Source organism: Prionailurus viverrinus, chromosome A2 (assembly GCF_022837055.1).
Source record: "Prionailurus viverrinus isolate Anna chromosome A2, UM_Priviv_1.0, whole genome shotgun sequence".
NCBI lineage: Eukaryota > Metazoa > Chordata > Mammalia > Carnivora > Felidae > Prionailurus > Prionailurus viverrinus.
The window spans coordinates 12,642,202-12,665,971 of record NC_062562.1 but is presented as its reverse complement, the minus strand read 5'-3'; the positions used below and the strand labels follow the sequence as shown (position 1 = coordinate 12,665,971).

General features: G+C 52.6%; 1 protein-coding gene across 5 annotated transcripts; it reads right to left on the bottom strand.

Annotated features, from left to right (window-relative positions):
- Positions 1–10,306: 10,306 nt before the first annotated feature.
- Positions 10,307–22,525, bottom strand: SLC5A5 (solute carrier family 5 member 5). 5 transcript variants are annotated; one of them, XM_047849633.1, is made up of 15 exons: positions 22,169–22,525; positions 21,298–21,363; positions 20,870–20,921; positions 20,608–20,675; positions 19,923–20,077; positions 19,409–19,549; positions 19,198–19,327; positions 18,231–18,319; positions 17,516–17,628; positions 17,350–17,420; positions 16,840–16,926; positions 16,570–16,763; positions 13,452–13,576; positions 12,599–12,714; positions 10,307–11,477 (listed from the first exon to the last, which is right to left on the bottom strand). In XM_047849633.1, exons 1-15 carry the CDS (start codon positions 22,523–22,525, stop codon positions 11,313–11,315), a joined length of 1,929 nt encoding a protein of 642 aa, XP_047705589.1. In that variant the 3' UTR covers positions 10,307–11,312. The 5 variants fall into 5 exon arrangements, 4 of the variants coding, with proteins under 4 accessions (XP_047705589.1, XP_047705588.1, XP_047705591.1 ...); XR_007150293.1 differs by having other exon boundaries at positions 11,452–11,477; positions 12,599–13,120; XM_047849632.1 differs by having other exon boundaries at positions 11,340–12,714.
- Between the last annotated feature and the right edge of the window lie 1,245 nt (positions 22,526–23,770).

Sequence of the window (23,770 nt, the reverse complement as noted above, 5' to 3'; positions counted from 1 at the left end):
ATTTATTTTTGAGAGAGAGAGAGAGAGGGAGAGAGCAGGGGAGGGGCAGAGAGAGAGAGGGAAACACAGAATCCGAGGCAGGCTCCAGGCTCTTGAGCTGTCAGCACAGAGCCCGACACGGGGCTCAAACCCACGCACTGTGAGATCATGACCCGAGCCAAAGTCGGACGCCCAACCGACTGAGCCACCCAGGTGCCCCTCAACAATTTTTTAAAAAATGGGCTGAGGATGGGGCCCCTGGGTGGCTCAGTCAGTTAAGCGTCTGACTCTTGATTTTGGCTCAGGTCATGATCTCACGGTTCATGGGTTTGAGCCCCACGTCAGGCTCTACACCGTCAGTGCAGAGCCTGCTTGGGATCCTCTCTCTCCCTCTCTCTCTGCCCCTCCCCCACTCAGGCCCTCTCTCTCTGAAAATAAACTTTAAAAACACAACAACACTAATTCCCTGTTCCTTCCCTGCAACCCCCATTCTACCTTCTCTCTCTACAAATATGACTACTCTAGAGGCCTGACATAAATGGAAACACGCCATATCTGTCCTTTGGGGATTAGCTGATTTCACTCAGCATTATGTCCCTAAGGTTCATCCATGCTGTAGACTGCATCAGAATTTCCTTCTTTTTTAAGACTGAATGATATTCCAAGGTGTATATGTGTGTGTGTATACACATATATATACACTATATATATATATATATATATATATAAAATTTTATATATGTGTGTGTGTGTGTGTATATATATATATATATATAAAATTTTATATGTGTGTATATATATATATATATAAAATTTTATATATGTGTGTGTATATATATATATATTTCTCCGTGCATCTGTCAGTGGACATCTGGGTCACTTCCACCTTTTGGCTATTCTGAATAATGTTGCTATGTTTGCAAAAATCTGTTCGATATTTGCCTTCAATTCTTTCGGGGATCTATCCCGAAATGGATGGCTGGGTCATGTGGTGATTCTGCATCTGATTGTTTTAGGAACTCTCATATAGTTTTCCATAGTGGCTATGATTCTTTTTTTTTTTATTATTACAGTATTTTACTTATTTATGATTGTTTGTTGGGGTGAAATTCGTATGACATCAAATTAACCGATTAAAGTGTACAATTCAGTGACATTTAATACATCCATGGTGTTGTGTAACCATCCTGTCCATCTGGTTCCAGAACGCTCCCATCTCCCCAAAAGGAAACCTCATGCCCATTAACAGCCACTCCCCATCCCGCTTCTTCAGTCCCTACAAATACTAATCTGCTGTCTGTCTCTATGGGTTTGCCTGTTCTAGACTTTTCTTTTCATTTCTTTTCTTTTCTTTCTTTCTTTCTTTCTTTCTTTCTTTCTTTCTTTCTGATGTTTATTCATTTATTTTTGAGGGAGAGACACAACACAACAACAAGCAGCAGAGAGAGAGAGGGAGACAGGATCCGACGCAGGTTCCAGGCTCTGAGCTGTCAACGCAGAGTCCGACAAGGGGGCTCGAACCTACGAACCAACACTTAACGTGGCCTTTGCTTCCTGGCTTTCTTCACTTGGCGTGATGTTTTCAAGGTTCGTCCGTGTTGTGCCTTGTGTGGGTACTTCGTTCTTTCTTTATGATGAAGGCTGGAGATTCTGAGTCCGTGGCCCGAGCTCTGAGCGGGGCGTGTTCTCCCACCACGGGACTCCTGGCCCAGAGTCTCGGGCCTGGAGAGAAGCCCTGGGTCCCGCTGTGTGCAGCCTCAGGGGACACACGCCTCTCCTCCTCCTCCACGCCAGCTGTGGGCTCTGTCCCTGCCTAAAGGGCATATGGGGCCTCTGCAGGCGTCTTGTCTTGAAAACAAATGTTTGAGCAAGGACTGCATTTAGCAAACACGCTGCACCTTTCTGTGGATGGTGGTGACCCCAGGTGGGCTGGGGTGGGGACCAGACTTCGATGGGTGACCAGGGCTATTGGGAACACAGAGCTGCTATTTGCTTTCTGGGGTTGACCCTTCTCCCCAATAAGAGTAATCTGTGGGTTTCCTGAAGCCCTTGCACACCTCGGGTGTGGGGAACAAAGGCAAAAGGAAATGTAGATAAAATTACATTTCCTTATAACCTATAGCCCATTGACAAATACTTGAGGCAGACGGGGGTGGGGGGGCTGGGGGAGGTATAACCCTCCTCCAAGACCTTCCAATCTTCGCGTTAATGCCTCACTAGAGATAAAAACAACCTAGCCTGACAATAGCTAGGCCTGCAGGATCCCAGAAGTCTTTGACATTTGGAAATTCTTCTGGAGACTTCCACTCTCCCTCCCCCAACTCCAGAGTGTATCATCAGTGGCCCCTCCCCACCCCAGCGCGGGTCTTCCAGTTCTTCCTGCCCGAGGTCCTCTCCTCATGCTTTAGTACAAACACACTCAGTATTTTAATTAAAAAATTCTAAATTTAAATTAAAAAAAATTCGATTTAAATTAACAAATTTTTAAATTTCATTTCAATTTCATTTCACAAATGTTAAATTTCATTTCACAAATGTTAAATTTCATTTCACAAATTTTAAATTTCATTTCACAAATGTTAAATTTCATTTCACAAATTCCAATTTCAATTTCATTTAAAAATTTTAAATTTAAATTTAAACATTTAAAAAAAACCCACCTTTTTGTACCAAAACATCTCAAACGTTCTTTTCTTTTCTTTTCTTTTTTAATGTTTATTTGTTTATTTTGAGAGAGAGAGAGCATGAGCAGGGGAGAGGCAGAGAGAGGGAAGGAGAGAGAATCCTAAGCAGGCTCTGGGCTGCCAGCGCAGAGCCCCATGGGGTGGAGGGGGGACTCTATCTCTCGTGAGATCATGACCTGAGCTGAAATCAAGAGACAGACGCTTACCAAACTGAGCCACCCAGGCGCCCCTCAAGAACTCTTTCTTGACCGCTCGCTCCTGAACCTCACTTCAAATCATGTCATTTTCACCTCGCCCCGATAGTAGCCCAGTCTGGTGCCTCTTTCCCTACATCAAACATGGGCCTCCACCAGGAACCCCGGGTTGGCTCTCCTCAGAGCCTGCGGCCAGTCATCCTGGCAATGCCTTTGGTCAAGGGCAATGCCTTTACGGCCCCCCGAACGATCCACCTCCTTAGAACACACACCCATTGTTACGGACCTGGAACGTGAATCTCCAAGAGACCGAGACACCCCCCCCCACCCCCCCCACCCCCCCCACCCCCCCCCGGGGCTGAGCCGGCAAACAGCAAAATCAGGATTTGAACTCTGCTCTGCCTGGCTCTAAGTCCAGAGCCCTCGCTGTCTCACTGGGAGTGGGCGTGAGGAGGGGAAGGGGCTTCGAGAGGCTTCATGCTACCAGATGGATTTTGTTCTGAGGGCAGTAGGGAGCTATGAAGGATGTGTGAGCCGGGAAGGGAGGCTGGGTGTCAGATCCTTCGGGAGTAGAGAAGCAGGGCAGAGGCCGGAATGCAGGGAGCGGAGACCAAGGGGCTGTTTCAGAATCTGGGGAAAGAGGATCTGGGATCCACAGGTGCTGAAGGTGGGCAAGAGGGAGGCTTGTCCGCGTGTCTGGCTCCAGTCCAAACACCCTCGTTCCCTAATACCCGCGAGTCCAGATCCCTCCAACACTGTTCTTCCTTCTCTCCCGATGGTGTTGCTGTTTTCCTTGATTTCATCAAACATGGGAGCCGTAGGGGGCTCCAGAGTTTCATAATAAGCGTTCCAGAACAATCCGGCTCTCTAAACTTCATATTGCGTGATAAAAAGATAACAGGAAAATTCAAGTTTTTTAAGAAGTCAAGAGATGAATCAGATTTATAATTACTGCCCAGGAAACATTTCTGTGATTTACTCTTGAAAAGAAAACAGTAAATTTCAGAGCAATGTGAATATGACCCAGTAGGCATTTAAAAAAAAAAAAAAGAAAGAAAGAAAGAAAAGAAAATCTTTCCCTCTCGTGATCTTTTTTTTTTTTTTTTTTTTTTCCATGATGTAGGAGCCCTGTGTTGCTGGGACAACAAAGAGGTTGACCTGCTTTTTTTTTTTTTTTTAATTTTTTTTTTCAACGTTTATTTATTTTTGGGACAGAGAGAGACAGAGCATGAACGGGGGAGGGGCAGAGAGAGAGGGAGACACAGAATCGGAAACAGGCTCCAGGCTCTGAGCCATCAGCCCAGAGCCTGACACGGGGCTCGAACTCCCGGACCGCGAGATCATGACCTGGCTGAAGTCGGACGCTTAACCGACTGCGCCACCCAGGCGCCCCCGGTTGACCTGCTTTTTGAGTGACCTGTTGCCAGGTCAGGATTTGGAGAAAGTGATGTGGATGACCCAGACAGGGGCAGCAACTGACGGCAGGTTGCACAGCTCTTTCGTTGAGATTCTATACTGTGGGTTGGGATGGTGTGAGGTCAGCTGCCTCCTCGGTCCTCAGGGGCTGCTGATTTAGGGGGAATCCCAGATTCCAGCCCCAGTCTGAGACCTGGCCCCAAGGAGGACAGGATAGAGGGGCTGGGGGGGGTGGGGTGGTCCTTTATCCTTGCCTTGCTCTGCCCCAGGTGCGCCTGGAGCCAACTGAGCCTGAAGCTGACCCACGTTGTCGCCCCGAGGAGGAGGCCGGTGGGGTTGTACCAGTGGAAACTTACCTGCTTCCCACCAGGTCCCGTCTTTTGCTCCGTCTGGCTTCTTGACAAGTCTCACAAGAATCTCAACAAGAATCTGGGGCCTCTGTTGGCCTCAGCTGCGGATGCCAAGATCAGCGGGGCGGGGGAGACTGAGCCAAGCCGGAGGCCCTGGGGTGTCGGGGAGGTGGGGAGCTTTGTGGCCGGCCCCTCCCCACCTCAGTAGACTCAGTCAACGGTACTAAGGGATGGGGTTAGAAGGTGAGCAGGGAGCAGAAGTCCAGGAGCTGGGTAACCTGGAGAAGGAGCAGCTCTGGGAAGGGGGCTGGGGAGGTGCTGAGTTGAAGTCACCTGGTTAAGCTGATGCAGATGTTCTGAGCAGACCCTCCCCCACACTCTGTAGGAATCAGCACAGCTGCAGGGTAAGCAGATGCCAGGAAGGGGTCAGGAGCCTGGCTGCCTGCAAAAATGCTAAATAAAATATCAGCAAATTGAGTGCAGCTGTACTCTAAAGGACACCATACCAGGGGGATGCAGATTTTTTTTTTCCCCCTAAAAAGGCAAGGAAAGTTCAGCCTCAGAAAGCCTCACTTACTCAATGGAGAGATGAAAGGAGAAAAATACCAAATGATCATCATCTCACTGGGCTGCAGAAACATTGGATAACATTCAGCAACCACCTTTGATTTTTTTTTTTTTTTCCAAGTTCTTAGTTGATGGTGACTAGGAAAAAAATTAGTCTGATCAAAGATCATGATTGGAAAGCAATCATCTGCCTTGTGTGAAACAGAAGAGGTAACCTAGCCCGGGATGAGGCTGGAACGCCCACAGTCATGGCTACTCTTAAATGCTGATGCAGAAGCACTGGCCAAAGTAATAACGTAAGAAAAACAATTGAAACCCAATGATACTATCATCCACAGAAAATTGGAAAAAAATCAAACAGAGGGGTTTTGTAGGACAGTAAAATTATTCTGTATGATACTGTAGTGGTGGAGACAGGACACTGTGCATTTGTCAAAACATATGGAATATACAACACAAAGAGTAAACTGTGGGCTTCAGTTAATAATAATGTACCAGTACTTGATGATGGAAACAAAAGCAAGAAAAATGTAGTGGGTTTTTTTTTTTTAATATTTATTTTTGGGAAAGAGAGAGCGTGGGTGGGGGAGAGGCAGAGAGAGAGGGAGACACAGAATCAGAAGCAGGCTCCAGGCTCCGAGCTGTCAGCACAGAGCCCGATGCGGGACTTGAATCCACAAACTGTGAGATCGTGACCTGAGCTGAAGTCGGGCACTTAACCAACTGAGCCACCCAGGTGCCCCTTAAAGTAATTTTTTTACATTCATTTACAGGGCACCTGGGTGGCTCAGCCGGTTAGGCATCTGACTTTGACTCAGGTCATGATCTCCTGGTTCATGAGTTTGAGCCCTGCATCAATCTCTGTGTTCACAGCTCGGAGCCCGGAGCCTGTTTCGGATTCTGTGTCTCCCTCTCTCTCTGCCCCTTCCCTGCTCACACTCCGTCTCTATCTCAAAAAATAAACATTAAAAATTCTTTAAAATAAGTAAATAAATAAAAGTGTTTTACTTATTTTGAGAGAGAACACGAACACGAGTAGGGGAGGGACAGAGAGGGAGAGGGAGAGAGAGAATCCCAAGCAGGCTCCAGGCTTGGTGCTGAGCCTGACATGGGGCTCAATTTCATGACTCCGGGATTATGATCCTAGCCCAAATCAAGAGTCAGATACTTCAGGTAAGCAACTGACTCTTGGTTTTGGCTCTGGTCATCATCTTGCAGTTCATGGCTTTGGGCCCTACTCAAACTTGGGGTTCTCTCTCCCTCTCTCTGCCCCTCCCTTGTCTCTCTCTCTTAAAAAAAAAAAAAAAAGAGTGAGTCAGACGCTTAACCCACTGAGCCACCCAGGTGACCCATCACCAACACTCCTAACATGAGTAAACCACTTGGCACATAGTACATGCTCAGTAAATGTCAACCATTTCAACATAGCCTTTATTTTATTTATTTTTTTTTTAGAGAGAGTGGGTGAGAGTGGAGGGAAAGGGGCAGAGAGAGAGAGAGAGAGAGAGAGAATCTCAAGTGGGCTCCACACTCAGCACAGCCAACACAGGCTTGATCTCATGACCCCAGCATCACGACTTAAGCTAAAATCAAGAGTCAACCACTCCACTGACTGAGCCACCCAGGTGCCCCTCAAAATATTCTTCTATTTTGATTATAAAAATGAATGACTTTAAAAATTAAAAATATGCTATGGAAAAGGACATCCTACGTATACCATCTTGACTTTTTTTTTTTTTAGAGATATTCTTTTTTGTTTTTGCTTTTTGTTTTTAGTTTATTTTGATACAGAGAGTGGTGGGGAGGGGCAGAGAGAGAGGGAGAGCAAGAATCCCAAGCAGGCCCCTTTTTGTCAGCACAGAGCTGGGCACATGGCTCGATCCCACGAACCTTGAGATCATGTCCCGAGCTGAAATCAAGAGTCAGATGCTCAACCAACCGAGACTCCCAGGCGCCCCCATCTTGACTCTTTTTGAACATAGAATAGTCGTGTTCTACCGGAAATAATTCTGCTCCCCTGGGGACAGTGGCAATGTCTGAAGACATCTCTGGTTATCCCAGCTTAGGGGGAGGGACAGTGGGTGGAAGCCAGGAAATTCTTCTCAACACCCTACAACCCACAGGACGGCATCCACAATAGAGGACTATTCAGCATGAAACATCAACAGTGCCATGGCTGAGAAATTCTGACAGTGACTTTTTTTTTTTTTTAATCTCAGTGACACTTGATTTTTTAATTTTTATTTTAGAGAGAGAGAGCAGGGGAGAGGGGCAGAGGGAGAGAGAATCTCAGGCAGACTCTATGCTCAGCGTGGAACCTGACACAGGGCTTGATCTCATGACGCTGGGATCATGCCCTGAACCAAAGTCTAGAGTCGGACGTCTAACTGAGCCACCCAGGGGCCCCAAATTCAGCTGCATTTTGATGTACTAATAATGAACATTATGGGAAAAAAAATTGAGAAAGCAATTTCATTTACAATAACATTAAAAAGAAGAGGGGCACCCGGGTGGCTCTGTAGGTTAAGCATCCAGCTCTTGATTTTGGCTTAGGTCATGATCTCTCGGTCATGAGATCGAGCCCCACCTTGGGTTCTGTGCTCGGCATGGAGCCTGCTTGGGATTCTCTCGCTCCCTCTCCCTCTGCCCCTCCCCCACTTGCATGCACAAATGTGCACACGTTCTCTCTTTTCTCTCTCTAAAAAAAAAAAAAAAAAAAAAAAAGAATAAAATATTAGGAAAAACTTAGCCAAGGAAGTGAAAGACTTGTACACTAAAAACTACAAAATGTTCCTGAAAGAAATTTAAAAACAGATGTCCCACGTTCATGCACTGGGAGACTTAAACTTGTTAAAATATCAATACTACCCAAAGTGACCTACAGAACCAGTGGAATCCCTATCAAGTTCCAGTAGTGTTTTTTTTTTTAAGAAGTCGAAAAATCTAAATTAAAAAAAAATTATCATTAATTTCATATGGAATCTCAAGGGACCCCCAAACAATATAATAGACATTGTGATATTGAGATTTATTATATATATATATGTATATACACACACATATATAAATATATATATGTGTGTGTATATATATAGTCATTCAGATGACCAAAAAATATATATATATATTTTTTAATGTTTATTTTTGAGAGAGAGAGAGAGTGTGAGTGGGGGAAGGGCAGAGAGAGAGGGAGACACAGAATTCGAAGCAGGCGCCAGGCTCTGAGGTGTCAGCACAGAGCCCGACGGCGCAAGACTTGAACTCACGAACGGCGACATTGTGAGCTGAGCCACAGTTGGACGCTTAACCTACTGAGCCACCGAGGCGTCCCTAAAACGTTAATTTTTTACGTTGTCTATATTTTACCACAAAAAAAAAAGAAAAGAGGGCTGCCTGGGTGGCTCAGTCAGTTAAGCGTCCAACTTCAGCTCAGGTCATGATCTCACAGTCTGTGAGTTCAAGCCCCACGTCAGGCTCTGTGCTAACAGCTCAGAGCCTGGAGCCTGCTTGGGATCCTGTGTCTCCCTCTCTCTCTCTCTGCCCCTCCCCTGCTCTTACTCTGTTTCTCTCTCTCTCTCTCTCTCTCAAAAAAAAAAAATAATAAGCATTAAAAAAAATTTTTTTTAGGGCCGCCTGGGTGGCGCAGTCAGTTGAGCGTCTGACTTCAGCCAGGTCACAATCTCGCGGTCCGTGAGTTCAAGCCCCGCGTCGGGCTCTGGGCTGATGGCTCAGAGCCTGGAGCCTGTTTCCGATTCTGTGTCTCCCTCTCTCTCTGCCCCTCGCCCGTTCATGCTCTGTCTCTCTCTGTCCCAAAAATAAATAAACGTTAAAAAAATTAAAAAAAATTTTTTTTTAATGTATAATTTTGATTGGCGTGCCTGGGTGGCTCAGTCGGTTGAGCGTCTGACTTTGGCTCAGGTCATATCTCGCAGTCCGTGAGTTCGAGCCCCACGTTGGGCTCTGTGCTGACAGCTCGGAGCCTGGAGCCTGCTTCAGATTCTGTGTCTCCCTCACTCCCCTCCCGTCCCCCACTCGTGCTCTGTCTCTCTGTCAAAAATAAATAAACATTAAAAACATGTTAATGTATAATTTTGATAAATCAAAACTACAAATTCTGTTCTGCCAAAGGTCATCTTTAGTGACTGAAGAGGCAAGACACAAGCTGGGAGAAAATGTTGGCAATGCACATGGCTAACAAAGGACTTGTATTCAAAATATAAACGGAATCCTTACAATAATAGAATAAACAACGCAGTTAAAAAAATGGGCAAAAGGTTTGAATAGCCGCTTGGCCAAAAACACATGGATAAGCAACAAGCACATGAAAAGATGCTCAACACCATTAGTCATTAGAGAAATATAAATCAAAGAGGGCCAGGTCTCTGAGGGGTGGAGAGAGACCAGATCTGGAAGCGTGTGTTAATTTCCTGTGGCTGTCATAGCTTAAAATAATAGACATTTATTCTCTCACGGTTCTGGGGGCCAGAAGTCCAAAATCAAGATGTTGGCAGCCTGTGCCCCCTCGGAAGACTCTAGGAGAGAACCCCTCTCTTACCTTTTCCCTGGCTTCTGGTGGTTCCAGCAATCCTTGGTGTCCCTTGCCTGGTAGATGTGTCCATTTCTGTGTCCATCTCTGCCTCGGTGTCCACGTGGCTTTCTCCCTATGTGCCTCTTCTCCTCTTATAAGGACGCAGACATTGGACTGAAGGCCCACCCCAATCCAGTACGACCTTGTCTTAATCTAACCAGGTACACTTGCCAAGACTCCATTTTCAAACAGGCTCACGTTCTGAGGTTCTGGGTCTTGAATTTTGGGGACACCCTATGGAAACGAGCCGGGGATGCTCCCTTGGGGACCAAAGGAGCCACAGCAGTTGTGTGGGCAGAGGTGAGTGCGGCCAGCTTTCAAGAGGCCACAGCCACCCCAAGGCTCAGGTGCAAGGACAGTGTGGAGACTGGCAGGGTCCAGGAACAAAGAGTGGTGAGGAAGGGGTGCTTCAAGAGTAAGTCAGAAGGGGAGAGAAGCTAGGGGTCAGGAAGGGCAGCACAATGCACCCCGATGTGGCAATTATTACCTTGCTCTGTTGCTTTAAATACTCGGGTTTATTCATTCACAGGCTTGGGTCAAGAGACCCTGAGATTCACACTCAGATCTGACGGAGGACAGCGGAGGCAACAGCCAGAATGATTTTTCAGAGAGCACAGAACATCAAGCGTCAAAGTCCGTTTATTTGATGTGCATGGAGTAAGTCTCTAACCAAAGTCAAGAGTATCCCCAGGACGTGGGTTTGCCCAACCTAAGTGACCCTGTTCACCGGTGACATGTTGGCAATGGAGCGTCAGCGTCACGCAGCTCTCAGGCCTGTCCCTGCCCAGACCCAACTCGCTGTGTGACCTCAGGAAACCCCACTAAGCCTTAGTGTATTCCTCTGGGAAGGGGGGTCATGGTTCTTAGTAGATGCGACGGAGAGTGTCCAAGTGCAAAGAAGAAGATTGAAAACACTATTTCTCTTTTATCCTCCCTTCTTGCTCCCAAGGTCAAGGGCCATATGATGTCTGACCCTTCAAAGGGAGGAAAACAGAGAGGTGAAGGAGGAAGAGCTGGTGCCCAACTCTCAATGAATCTCTAGTTTGCTCTGTGACCTTGGTCAAGTTGTTGTCCCTTTCCAGACCTCAGTTTCCCCATCTGTGAAATGGGGTGCAGGGGGTTGTGCCTGAGGACCTTCAAAATCCTTGCTAAGGTTCAGACATGTTCCAGAGAGCCCCGGAGACTTTCTCAGACCCTCATCTTGGGCCTGGAGTTTTCCCGTGTTGTCCAGAGGGGACTCCAACATCTTTCCATTGAACGTGGAGGAAAATCTGGCTTCATTTTGGGGGAGCAGGCAAGGGTGCAGCACCTAAGACTAGGGACTGGCTGGAAGAAGGAGGCTGGATAAAATGACCTCCTAAAGGCAGGGCTTCACCTCTTTCCGTAGGGCGGGACATTCAGTCCCAAACTCATTTGCATAGGACACAGTCCAGCCAATCGGAGCCCGAGGCTATGCTCCTGTGGCCTGGGAGTGGCCCACCCTGAGGTTCCATCCCAGGAACCTGCGGGGTTCAGTGGTCAGTCGCCTGCTGGCTCAGAGGTGGGTCTCCCGAAGGTCCTGGCCATGGTCATGTCCACTGCTGGGGGTCTGGGAGCCGGCTCCCTCCACCTCCTTCTGCCCCAGGAAGAGCGGACGGTCCTCATCACTGGGCAAGAAGTCAGGAGGCCTCTTGGCTCCAGGGGGCAGCTCCTCAGCACCCTGGAGGGGAGAGAGAAGAAATCCCATTCAGAGACCCCATTCTGCTCTGTGTCAGCTCATCCCGCAGATGGGATCACTGAGGGCCTAGAAGGACAGACTTGGGGAGGGTTGCACAATTGTCCCCTTGGTCAGTGCATCAGCCAGTCCTGTCCCTTCTGCCTCCAAAGTCCCCATCCACTTCTCTCCCCCAATGCCCAGGTGACCTATAGTCCAGGCCGTTAAAGCTTGCACGGATGCATACCTCCCTCTCTCTGACTTTCTGCCTGCTCTCCTTTCAAGAAAATAAATATTTCCCTTCAGCAGCTGGAAGGAGCTTTCAAAACACTCCAGCCAAATCCCTTCCCTCTCCATACCTCCCCCTTCCAAGCTTCTGGCCTCAGCCTTTGCACCTGCTGTGCTCTCCATCAACAGTGCCCTCCCCCCAGATCTTCTGCAGGCTGGCTCCTCCTCCCTGTGGGCTCTAGCTCTTATGTCTTCCAAGAGGCCACCCTCATCACAGGACCCTGTTTTATTGTCCTCATTACCTGCTGAGATCCTACTCAATTCTCAGTTCAGCTTTCCCCTGCTCCTCCTAGACAGTGGACTCGAACCCCAGCCCAGAATAGGCCTGGGGACACAGCAAGTGCGTAAGAAATGAGAAAATGAAACAGGGATTCCAAAGCAGGGGCAGGTCTGGATCAGGGACAGCATGTTCCAAATTCAGGGCATTCACATAGTAACCACATGGCTTTGGCTGAAGCTGGTCTACTCCCTGTTGTGTTTCTTATGTAAGATTTTCTCTAAGTTGACTCACTTTTGAATTACGTAATTTTATTTACAGGAGGGACTTTACATCAACACCCTAAAGGCAAACCAGTTTCACCTGCCATAGATTGAAAATAATTGTAAAAATGATACAAGGATATGAACAGTATGAAATTCCGCTCAGTCTTTGCTAAGGGAATAATAAAAAGTGTTGAAGACACATCAACTCTCAGTGGAGGCTTTCCACTGGAGGTAACAAGAGGTTGAGAAATATAGGGACTCACCACGTCCCTCCCCTGAATTATGGCCATGCCCAGAGCACCCAAAGTCATTTCACTGCCCTTCCCCCTGCTCTGGGAGCCAGCCCTGTGACTGACCTTCCCCAAGCTGTCATCCAAGGTAGCCACTTCTTCCTTGGGGGCCACCGATGCTGTCTGTCGTGCAAGGTCCCACCACAGCAGCCCAGGACCCAAGGCACTGCGCTTGGTGGGGCCTGAGGGAAATGGGGGCATTTAGTGACAGGGCAATGAGAACTGGGGACCAAGCACAGGGAGGGGGAAGGGAGACACTGATGGGTCCCAATCTCGGGCTCAGTAATGACCCACTGGGTGCCCTGGCAAGCCTCTGCCCTTCTCTGGGCTTCAGTTTTCTCATCTACACAGTGAGGGGATGTAATACATCAGTGGGTGGCTGGGCAGGTCCAGTGTGTGGTTCACTATTTCCCCAGCATCTAGAATGACGCCTGGCACAGAAAAGGGCTCAGTAAAGCCCAGATGAGTGTCAAGTCGGAGACACAGGAAGCAAGAACAGGTACTGTGATCACTATTGATTTCTCTTGATCTCTCTCCACTTCTCGGTGGCATTCAGAATTCCAGGAGGGACACGGAGTCGCCAAGGCCCTGATGAGAAGAGATTTCAGCACAATGGACAGCGTCTCAGGCTCCACCCCACGACCTCTAGCAAAGACTTAAGTTTCGGAGGCAGAGGAGGGACTAGAGTCAGGTAGAAGGGGGGAGGGGGTGCCTCAGTTTCTGCCTTTGCAAAATGGGACAAGCCCTGCGAAGTGCGGGGTTGTCCCGAAGACGACACAGCATAAAGGCTGCAGATGCATCCAGCACGCGGTGGCCATTTGGCTGACAGGAATGTCCTTCCTCTTCTCCCTGCCCGGTGGGTCCTGGAGGCAGAGGGATGCGCAAGGTGATCTCGGAGAAGGGCATACACCTTGCTTACCTGTCAAGCAGCTGATGAGGGCTCCAAACAGCACAGTGCTCAGCGTTCCCAGGCCACCATAATAAAGATAGGAAATGGCGTAGAAGCTGTCAGCTAAGGCCGGTCGCCCGGGGTCCACTCCGGGGCTGGGGGTGTGAGAGGCAGGCATGAGTCCAAAAGCCACTCCCAATCTGTTCTAGCCCAGTCTTCCATTACTGCCCACTCAGATGTGTGCAGTGCTCACTTCTCTTTCCCTCCTGCTAACGCACTGCCACCCACAGGTGTTCTCTACACACAGCCAGAGGGAGCGTTTACTAAAAGGTAACTCAGATCACCTCCCGCCACTGCTCCCCACCCTCTGTGGCTCCCTAGGACCCTCAGAATCTACCCAAATTAAACGCTTAGAAGAAAACATAGGTGTGTGCATCTTTGTGACCCTGGCCATGACCCTGGGACCTGTGGCACCCAGGTGCCCCAAGTTGTACACTTTAAAAGGGTGAATTTTATGGTATTTGAATTATATGTCAATGTTTATACAACCCTTTATTAGTGAGTAATATTAGGAAAATAACTATTATGTTTTAGGTAAAAGAAAGTTTTGATTTATAATCTAAACTTCTATAGTTTATGTTTTTAATTTACTTTTTAGAGATTTTATTTTATTATTTAAAACAAAGTTTTTAAAGCGTATTTATTTATTTTTTGAGAGAGTGAGAGAGAGAGAGAGAGAGAGAGAGAGAGACAGCACCAGGTGTGGAGGGGCAGAGAGAGAAGAGAGAGAATCCCAAGTAGGCCCTGTGCAGTCAGCACAGAGCCCAAAGTGGGGCTCAGTCTCATGAACCATGGGATCGTGACCTGAGCTGAGATCAAGAGTCGGATGCTTAACCAACTGAGCCACCCAGGCACCCCCAGATTTTATTTTTAAGTAATCTCTATGCCCAACACGGGGCTTGAACTCATGACCCCAAGGTCAAGAGTTGCTCACATCACCAACAGAGCCAGCCAGACATGCCCCTAAACTTCGACAGTTTAAAAATATTCATTGGGGGGGGGGGGGGGTGCCTGGCTGGCTCAGCCAGTAGAACATGTGACTCTTGATCTCAAGGTTGTGAGTGAGAGCCCCATGTTGGGTGTAGAGATGACTTACAAATAAAATCTTAAAAAAAAAACCTGTTAAAAAAATAAAAGTCGGGGCGCCTGGGTGGCTCAGTCGGTTGAGCAGCCGACTTCGGCTCAGGTCACGATCTCACGGTCCGTGAGTTCGAGCCCCGCGCCGGGCTCTGTGCTGACAGCTCAGAGCCTGGAGCCTGTTTCAGATTCTGTGTCTCCCTCTCTCTGACCCTCCCCCATTCATGCTCTGTCTCTCTCTCAAAAATAAATAAACGTTAAAAAATTTAAAAAAATTAAAAAAAAATAAAATAAAATAAAAGTCATCGTTAAATGATACTGCATATCTGCTCTTCCGTGTTCTTTATGAAAGATGAAATAAAGGTTAAAAGACTGACTAAAAAACCCCTACAATGAGATGTCATTTCACACTCACCAGGATGGCTAGAATTTAACTAATTTATTATTTTTTGTAACGTTTATTTATTTTTGAGTGAAAGAGAGCGTGAGTGGGGGAGGCGGTGGGGGGGGGGGGTGGCGGGGACAGAGGATCTGAGGCCGGCTCTACACTGACAGCGGAGAGCCCGATGCGGGGCTCGAACTCACGAACTGTGACATCACGCCCCGAGCTGAAGGCGGGTGCCCAACTGACGCAGCCACCCAATCACCCCAGGATTTTAAAGAATGGAAAATAACACGTCTCCTCAAAGATGCAGAGGAATTGGAACCCTCATGCAGCCGCTGTGGGAAACGGTCTGGTGGTTCCTTGAAAAGTCAAACGTAGAATTACTATGTGGGGGTGGGGGTTGGGGTGGGGCTCAGCCAGAAGAGCATGCAACTCTTGATCTCAGGGTCGTGAGTTCGAGCCCCACCTTGGGCATAGAGATTACTTAAATAAACATTTAAAAAGTAAAACAAAAACAAAAACAAAAACAAAAGAATTACTATATGATCCAGCAATTCCACTACTAGGTATAAACCAAGAGAGATGAAAACACATGTCCACACCAAGACTTGCACACAAATGTTCACAGCAGCACTGTTCGCAGTAGCCAAAAAGTGTGAACAACCCAGATGTCCAAGGGATGGGTGGTTAAACAAAATGTGGTCCATCCGTACAGGGAATATTATTTCAGCCATAAAACGGAATCAAGCCCTGATACGTGCTACAATGTGCATAAACCTTGAAAACATAAAAACAAACAAGAACAAAAACCAAAAAACCAACCACTTGAACACACCGTGCTGAGTCAAAGTAGCCAGACAAAACAGGCCCTATGTTGGATAATTCCATGTATGAGAAATACCCGAAAAAGGCAGGTCTGTAGCAAAAAGGAGATTAGGGGTGGCCAGGGGCTGGAGGGAGGGGGAAATGGGGAGTGAGTGCTAATGGGTAGGGGGCTTCCGTTTGAGGTGATGAAGATGTTCTTGACTTAATAGTGACGGTCGTATAATCTTGTGAATCTACTAAAAACCACTTTTAAGTGGTTGATTTTAATTCCACCTCAATAATATTTATGATAATAAAGAATCAGACCAAATTCTTCTGGCTGGACCTCATCTCCTAACCTTTCTCCTCCCACTAAATACCCCCCAACCTCACCAAACCTCACCATAGTTGGAAGGCACTAAACTGAGGTGGCCTCAGGGCCTTTGCACTTTCCCTCTCTCCACTGGGAATGTCCTTCCCTCACCTCTTCCCAAGAAGATTCCTTTTTTTTTTTTTTTTTTTTTTTTTTTTAATGCTTATTTATTTTTGAGATAGAGTGTGTAAACAGGGGAGGAGCAGAGAGATAGGGAGACAGAATCCGAAAGCAGGCTCCAGGCTCTGAGCGGTCAGCACAGAGCCCGAAGCGGGGCTGGAACCCACCAACTGTGAGATCATCACCTGAGCCGGAGTCAGACGCTCAACCGCCCCGAGCCACCCGGACGCCCCAACCCATTCCTCCTTCTCATTCGGTAACTCATTAAGAGCCCCGCCCCCAGGCACACCCTCTCAGGCCACGCCCACCCTTGAGACCAACCCGCTCACCTGGGGCTCTTGCTGGAGGTGTTGGTGGCCCCGAGCAGGCCCTGGAGGCCGGAGGTGTTGGCGGAGGGCACCGCACAGCCGGCGGCCGATGACGGCAGGACTCCCAAGGACTGAGCGCCGGGCGGGTACAGAGTGGCGCCCACCGCCACCCACAGCGAGAGCGCCAAGCCGGTGGCCAGCCCGGAGAGGACACCCTTGGGGGCAGAGCCTACGTCAGGGGAGAGAAGCCTCTCCCCCTCCCAACCCTGTGCCCCGCCCGCCCCCACTCACCGGAGTGTTGCAGGCAGGGAGAAACATTCCCAGGATGAAGGCTCCAAGGAGGGGGCCGCTGATGACTCCCATGACGGTGAAGGAGCCCTGGGACAGTGGGTGGGGGCGGGGGAGCTGAGGGCAGCGCCACCCCACCTCTCCTGGCGTCAGTCACCCCGCTGGGAAAGCCAGACCTGAGGAATCCCACTGCGGGCCCTCCCGGCTTCAGTTTCCCCAAAGGGGAGGGGACTCCCCGTTCCTGCCTCTGTCCCCTGCCTGGGAGGCAAAGACCGCAGATTCTCGGTCCTGACAAATTCCGGTCCCGCCTCCAAGCCACCCGCCGCCCACCTCCCACTTCAAGGTGCCACCAGCCAGGTGGCTGGCTGCAGAATGCATCAGGCCCGTGGCATCAGACAGAACCCAGTTCCGCTGCAAAAAAAAAAGCTAGGGCCCTCTGCGGACTTCAGTTCAATGCAGGTGATGCCCCCCTCCTTGTGGGGACAGGGCTGGGCCCAGGAGTGGGGGGCTCACCTGGAGGACGCCTCCCCCCAGCAGTGAGGACAGAGCCGCCACGGTGAGACAGGCTGAGCCATAGATGAGTGCTGTAGCAGATGGGGATGTCACCCTCAGCAGGGAGATGCCCCCCTGCCCCGCCCCTGAGTCTCCCCCCTGCACACCCCCCCACCCCGGAACTCACAGAGCCCCTTGGAGATCATCACGAGTCTCCGGGGTGTGATGCTCGGCAGCCGAGGCTTGATGAGGTCCTCCACGGTGACTGCGGCCATGGCATTGATGCTGGTGGATGCGGTGCTGGGGGCGGGGAGGGTGGCCATCAGGTCCCATCGAGGGACTGGCCACACACCCCCTGGGGGAGGCCCCGGCTGCTCAGGCCATCTGACTTCCCAGGACCCCACCCACCCCAAGGACAGAGGCCTGGGTGACAGAATACCCCAAGAGTGGGGGAGGTGTCTGCCGTCCCACCATCCCCGCCCCCAGACCTGAGACACCCCCACGGGCGCAAGGATACCCTTGACCAAAGACACGAAGGACACGAGTTATCGTTACAGAGCCATCAATATTAGGGCACAGAGAACGGGTGCGTGGAGCAGGGGTGTGACAGAAGTCATGCAATATTTGAAAACACCAGAACGTGAGGCCCCCTGAGGGCAGGAGCAGGGGACCACATGGTCACGGCCGTGCCCTGGGATTTAGAACAGCAGTAGCACATAGCAGGTGCTCAATCAACATGTGTTTGGGAGAAGGAAAGAAAGAAGGGAGAGGGGAGTCAGGTGGGGCCCTGAGCTGCCCACTGGGGACCAAGCAGGAGCTGTAAATGAAGGACACTACATTCGCCCAGAACATTCTATCCCACAGGGGCTCAAATGTGGCCGGGGTTGCTCAGGACTGCTCACCTGAGGGTACCACTGTAGGCACAGGCCAGAAAGAGCCCGGGGACTCCAGGCAGGTCCTTGAAGATGTCCAGCACCAGCAGGGGCATGTACTGGGGGGAGGCAGGGGTCGACCTCCAGGACAGCAGCACCCCAAGGCCAGGGGATTCTGTCTGTCTTCACACTGCATGTCCCCAGGGCCCAGTGCAGCCCAGGCTCACAGCGAGCACTTGGTGTGTGTTTGCTGATTGACTGCATACACCCGAGGAGAGTCACTGAGCCCCCACCGCGCACAGAGCCCTGGGATCCCAGTGAGGCAGAGGCCCGTGTCATCTCCACTTTATTGACAAGGACAGTAAAGCTGACAGGTGCAGTCCTCGCCTGCGGTTGCACAGTCAGGCACAGTCCAGGATCTGACCCCAGGGGAGGACAGCAGGTGGGATAGCCTTCCACCTTCTGCTCATGCTGAACGGACTCTGAACCAGGCATGGGTCCTGGCCCTGGTGCTGCCCCTGATTTGCCTGTGGACCTCGGGCAGTTGCTGCCCGCCTACTCCAGCCTCAGTTTCCCCATCCATAAAGTGGGGGCCGTGACAGCCTTGGCCTCATCGCATGTTGAAGGATTTTATGGGAGACCAACTGCGTGTGAAGGGAACAGCATGAGGCACAGAGTAGGTGCTTGGGACACGAGAGCTGGTGATTATTATTAATCTCAACACCGTCATTTCGTGCTGGACCACGGTCCTATCCCCTTGATATCCCTCAGGGAGTCTGACTCTAAATCTGAATGCGCCCCTCCCCTACTCACACCCTCCCCCGGCCCCTCCCTCCAAAGCTCCACACTGCCTCATCTTCCCCATTCCTTCCAGATCCTCTTTCCTGCCCCTGGGCTTCTGTGCAGGCTCTTCTCTCTTCTACCCTCACCCCCCAGAGTGTAGAAATTCAGAGGGGGGGGGGGGTAGGAGTGGCCTAGGAGCCCGGCCCGGACTTACCTGGTCTGGGGCAGAGATCCGCCCTGCCAGGAGAGGGTCGCAGTCTATATAGATCGTGAACATGATCACGCCACAGCCAGCAGCACTGAACACGATCAGGATCAGGCCCAGCTGGTTGATGAGCAGGGCCCTGTGGGGAGGGGCAGCCTCAGGCAGAGGAGGTGGGCAGCGCGGCCCTGACGCCCCCACTCGGCCCCTCCGAAACACTCACAGCTTGGCCTGCTTCTCTGTGCGACAGGCCACATAGCGCTGCACCTGTGCTTGGTTGACGCCGTACATCGAGAGCCACACCAATGTGCCACCCACCACAAAAGTCCAGAACGTGTAGCGGCTCCGTGGGTCCGGGTTAAAGCTGGAGAAGGGCAGGGCAGGACAGCCATAAGGGAATGCCATACTGACTTCACCCTCTCAAGGGCCCCAGATCGACACTCCGGACCTTATGGGCCTTAAGGGGATTTGCGGGATGGGTTTTGAAGTGTGAGTAGGAGTTTGCCGGATTGAAAATGTATTCGTTTGTTTATCAAGTCGACCACGTATGCATTCAAAAACCATTCTCCCTGTGCCCAGCTGGGACCTCCGAGAGCCTGGAGTCTCCAGTCTGGGCTGGGGGACGTGGTGGGACAGATGGAGGGATGGGGGCTGGGGGAGTATAGAGAGGGAAAACAAAGGGTTTGCCTGTGGGGAGTCTGGGGAGGGGAGCAGGAGGCATCCACTGTTTTACTCACTCCATCAGGTTGATCCGGGAGTGGTTCTGGGCGATGTCAAGCACATGCCTGGGCCCACCCACCAGCATGGTGCCGCGGGCCAGGACAACCCAGAAGCCAGTGAGCATCACCACGACCTGAAACACATCGGTCCAGACCACAGCCTTCATGCCGCCCTGCAAGATGTGACAGAGTGGGAGACAGGGGGTCAGACGGGGATCTGCCTGAAGCCAAACCCAGTCTGGCCACCAGCAGGGGCTGGGACCGATGCCCCCTCTCTGCCTGTTTCCTCATCGGTAAAACGGTGTTGTTAGGAGGATTTAATTAGTTAATCTGAGGAAAATATTTGGAATAACACCTGGCGCACACAAGTGTTCCGTGCGTGGATGAGTGATGGCTGCCGTTATTATTATGACAACTCCTAGCTGATGCGACCCCAAGAGATGGGAGAGGGACCCAGGGGATCCTGTTGTAGCCCCCGGATCCAGCCCGTCCCGAAGCTGGCCTATCCCTGAAGTCTCCGCAATTAAGCCTTTCAAATTACTTTTCACTACTAAGATGAGGAAACTGAGGCCCAGCTGGGATGCAGGCTTCCTTGGCCGGAAGGAAAAGGAGGGAGGGGAGGGTGCCCTCAGGGTGTCCCCCACCCAGCGGGCGTGGAGCCCCTACGTGGGGTGGGGACGGCGGCGGGGAGGGGGGCACTCACCACAGTCGTGTAGAAGGTACAGATGGCTCCGGTGGACAGGAGCGATGCCCAGATGTCCAACCCAGTCACTGTGCAAGGAACCCCCCCCCCCCATTAGGCCTCCGGGCAGGGGGCGGACTTGGCCCCAGGGCCTAGGCCCCTCCTCTCTCCAGGATTCTTTCCTTCCAAGTCTCTCCTGGGCTGCTCCTCCCCTTTGCTTTGGTCTAGTCTTGAAGCCCTTGCGCCCTCCCCGTCACCCTCCCCTGACCTCCTAGAATCAAACCTTGATTCAGGATGAGCGCGGGGGCGTAGATCACGATGCCAGTATACATCATCTGCAAGTAGAGAGCGGGGCCGGGTGAGGCCCACGGAGAGGAGGGGGAAGGAGGAGGAGAGGAGGAGAGAGCGGTGCTGGAGCTGGCGGCGTCGGGACAGCAGGGGATCAGCAGGCGGGGAGGGGAGGCGTGAGGGCGGATGGGCGGGGCCGGGCCTGGCGGGGGCGGGGCCGGGCGCGAAGGGGCGGGGCCAGAGTTTGCGGCCGGGCCTGGGCGGGGCCTTCCAGGACCAGGGTGGGACCCGCGCGACCCGGTAGTGATGGATGGGGGGGTGGGTGGGGCGGGGGGCGTGCTGTGGGCGGGGCCGACGAAGACCGGGACCCCAGCGGGACCTGAGCGGGAGCCTGCGGGCGAGGGCAGGACCGAGGCCACTCACTGTGGCCACCAGGTACTGCAGGGTCCCGCAGAGCCGCACAGCGCGGCTGAAGCGCAGCTCCAGATACTGCAAGGAGGAGCCGAGGCTCGTGGTCACCTGGGCAGGTCCTACCCAGGAGATCGAGGCCTCTGGGGTGCTTCGCCCGCCCTCCCGGCTTCTGCCCTCCCTCCGGAGGCCTTTCTGCTCTCCGCTCGTCCCCGCGGGGGCCCGCGCCAAGCGCACACATTCCGACCGGTCTGCAGACAACCTGTGCGCAAGGCGTGTGCCCGGGAAGCCCGATCCAGCCTAAGTGCTCACGTCCCTCCGCCCCCCACTGGCGGCTAACTGGCCCCCGGGGCGGCGCCGCTCTGAACAGACACGCGAACTGCCCAGCGCCTGTGGCCAACTCTCGTCGGTCGCCCACTGTGGACCGGTCACGATTTTAATCCCTTTACCTGCTGCCCTGAAGGGAGGCCCCCTAATCAGCCCAGTCTGACACTTGGGAAACCCGGGCCGAGGGAGGAGGCAAGTCAGGTTTCGAACCCAGCGCCCGCTGTCCGGCGACGGCTCGGGCGTGCGCACGCCCAGGCATGCGGGGGGCAGGTATGAGCCTTCCCACACTCCGTGCACATCTGGCTCCGCCTTTCGCGGGCTTCCACCGAGGAGAACCGGGACGGCGGCTCCTCTTCCTCCTTCCTGACCCTCCCCCCACTGCCTGGGGCGACTTCCCAGAACCCTCTCGTAGGGCTGCCTGCCCCCTTCCTCTCCCCATTAAAGCACCCGAGAGCCCGCCTGCGGCCCCCTGGGCAGCGCTTCAAAGTCCCAGGGCCTCCCCGCCGCATCCCTGCGTCCTCAGCCGGGCGGGTCCTGCCTCCGGGCCTCCGCCCGGTACCTGGTAGGTGCTGGTGAGGCCCAGGCGGTAGAAGACCGGCAGGAAGAGCACCGCGGTGAGCAGGGAGTTGAGCAACTGGCCCAGGCACATCCAGATGAACTTGAGGCCGTAGCGGTAGGCCTCGGCCGGCACGCCCAGCACCTGCACCGCCGACATGAAGCTGGCGGCCAGCGAGAGGCCGACGGGCAGGGCCGCCAGGCGCCGGCCGCCGGTGAAGAAGTCCTCGGCGCTGCGCTGCCCGCCCCGCGCCAGCCCGACCCACAGCCCGATGCCCGTGGACACCAGCAGCATGAGGGCGAAGACCCCGTAGTCCCAGGGTCCAAACGCGGCCCGCGCCTCGCCCTGGACGGCGGCCATGACGCGCAGGTGCGGGGGGCCAAGCGCGTCCTCGGCCCTTCTAGCCACCCCGCGTGCCCCGGGGAAGGGAAACCCGCAGCGGCCGAGGAGGCAGGGCCGCGTGGAGGCGGGATGATGCTCGGCCCCCGCAGCGAGGCCGCACGCCTGTCTCCGTCGCTCCCTGGAGGGAGGCAGCGACCGGGACTCGGGCAGGGGCTCCCTGGGCAAGGAATCTGTGGATCCTCGCGGCGGTCGTCTGCCTCCCCGTCCCTCCTCGGCGTCTACGCGTCTGCCGTCTGTCTGTCCGTCCACCTCGCCTCCCCCTCTCGGCCCGGGGCTGCCCAGCGCAGCGGCGTGTCTCCCGCCCGGCGGCCGTCGGTCCCTCTCCCTGGGGGCTGGGCTCAGCGCTGACCACCGGTGGCCTCCGTGGGGCTTAAAGGGGCAGCTCGCGGCGACCGGCTGTGAATTTATTGGCCTCCCCGGGTGCGCGAAACTCCGCCCCTGGACTCGGGGGCGGGCAGGACCCGCACCCTTTCCGCGCAGGACTGGGTCAGCAAGGCCCATGACCGGCCACGTGGGTGGCTGCCGGGGGAGGCTCCCAAACGCCCCTCTTACTTTGTGTGACGGTTTCCTCTCACCACGAGCTGATGATGTCTCGCGTCGACAGGTGGAGAAACTGAGGCTCCGAGATGGCATATGTCACTCACCTGAGGCCGGCCACACAGCTGGGAGCAGTGGCCTCCGCATTCAGCTCGCCGCTGTGCTTCCCTCTGTGCCTTCGGCTGAGGGGAGCTCACTCTCCCACGGGACAGGGGTTCACTTTCTGGGTTGTCCTGCCGCTTGAACCCCTCCCCCGACTGGCATCTGGACCCACTCCCTTTCTCCGGAGCCCAGTGGGAGGGCATCACCAAGCCCCAACCTCGGGCTAAGCTGAGTGGGAAACATTGGGGTTCAGGTCTTAAATGCACACACTTGGGGGAATCTTTGTCATTGGGCCTCAGTTTCGCCATCTGTAAATGGGCATATAACAGCCCCTGCCTCGGAGAAATAAATTGAACTTGCATAATACAAGCCCGGCACAGAGTAAGCACCTCATTCACTCTTTATTCATTTGTTGTTTCCAGCACGGCACCGGCAAGGAGCGACTGTCCTGTGCCAGGCATTAAGTGTATGTATAATGGAGGTCATGGGGGAGGGGCTGTCCGTGGCCATGAGCCAGAATAAACGGAGGACCACGACTACTTGGGAGGTAGTATCTGACACGTC

Bases quoted from the DNA above. Each gene is read 5' to 3' on its own strand.
- SLC5A5 (XM_047849632.1), bottom strand. From the start codon at position 22,525: ATGGCCGCCGTCCAGGGCGAGGCGCGGGCCGCGTTTGGACCCTGGGAC. The intron at 17,629-18,230 runs GTGAGCAGTCCT...CCCCGCCCCCAG, and splicing joins GCCTACAGTGGTACCCTCAG to CACCGCATCCACCAGCATCA. The intron at 12,715-13,451 runs GTAAGCAAGGTG...CATTTCCCTCAG, and splicing joins CCTCATCAGCTGCTTGACAG to GCCCCACCAAGCGCAGTGCC.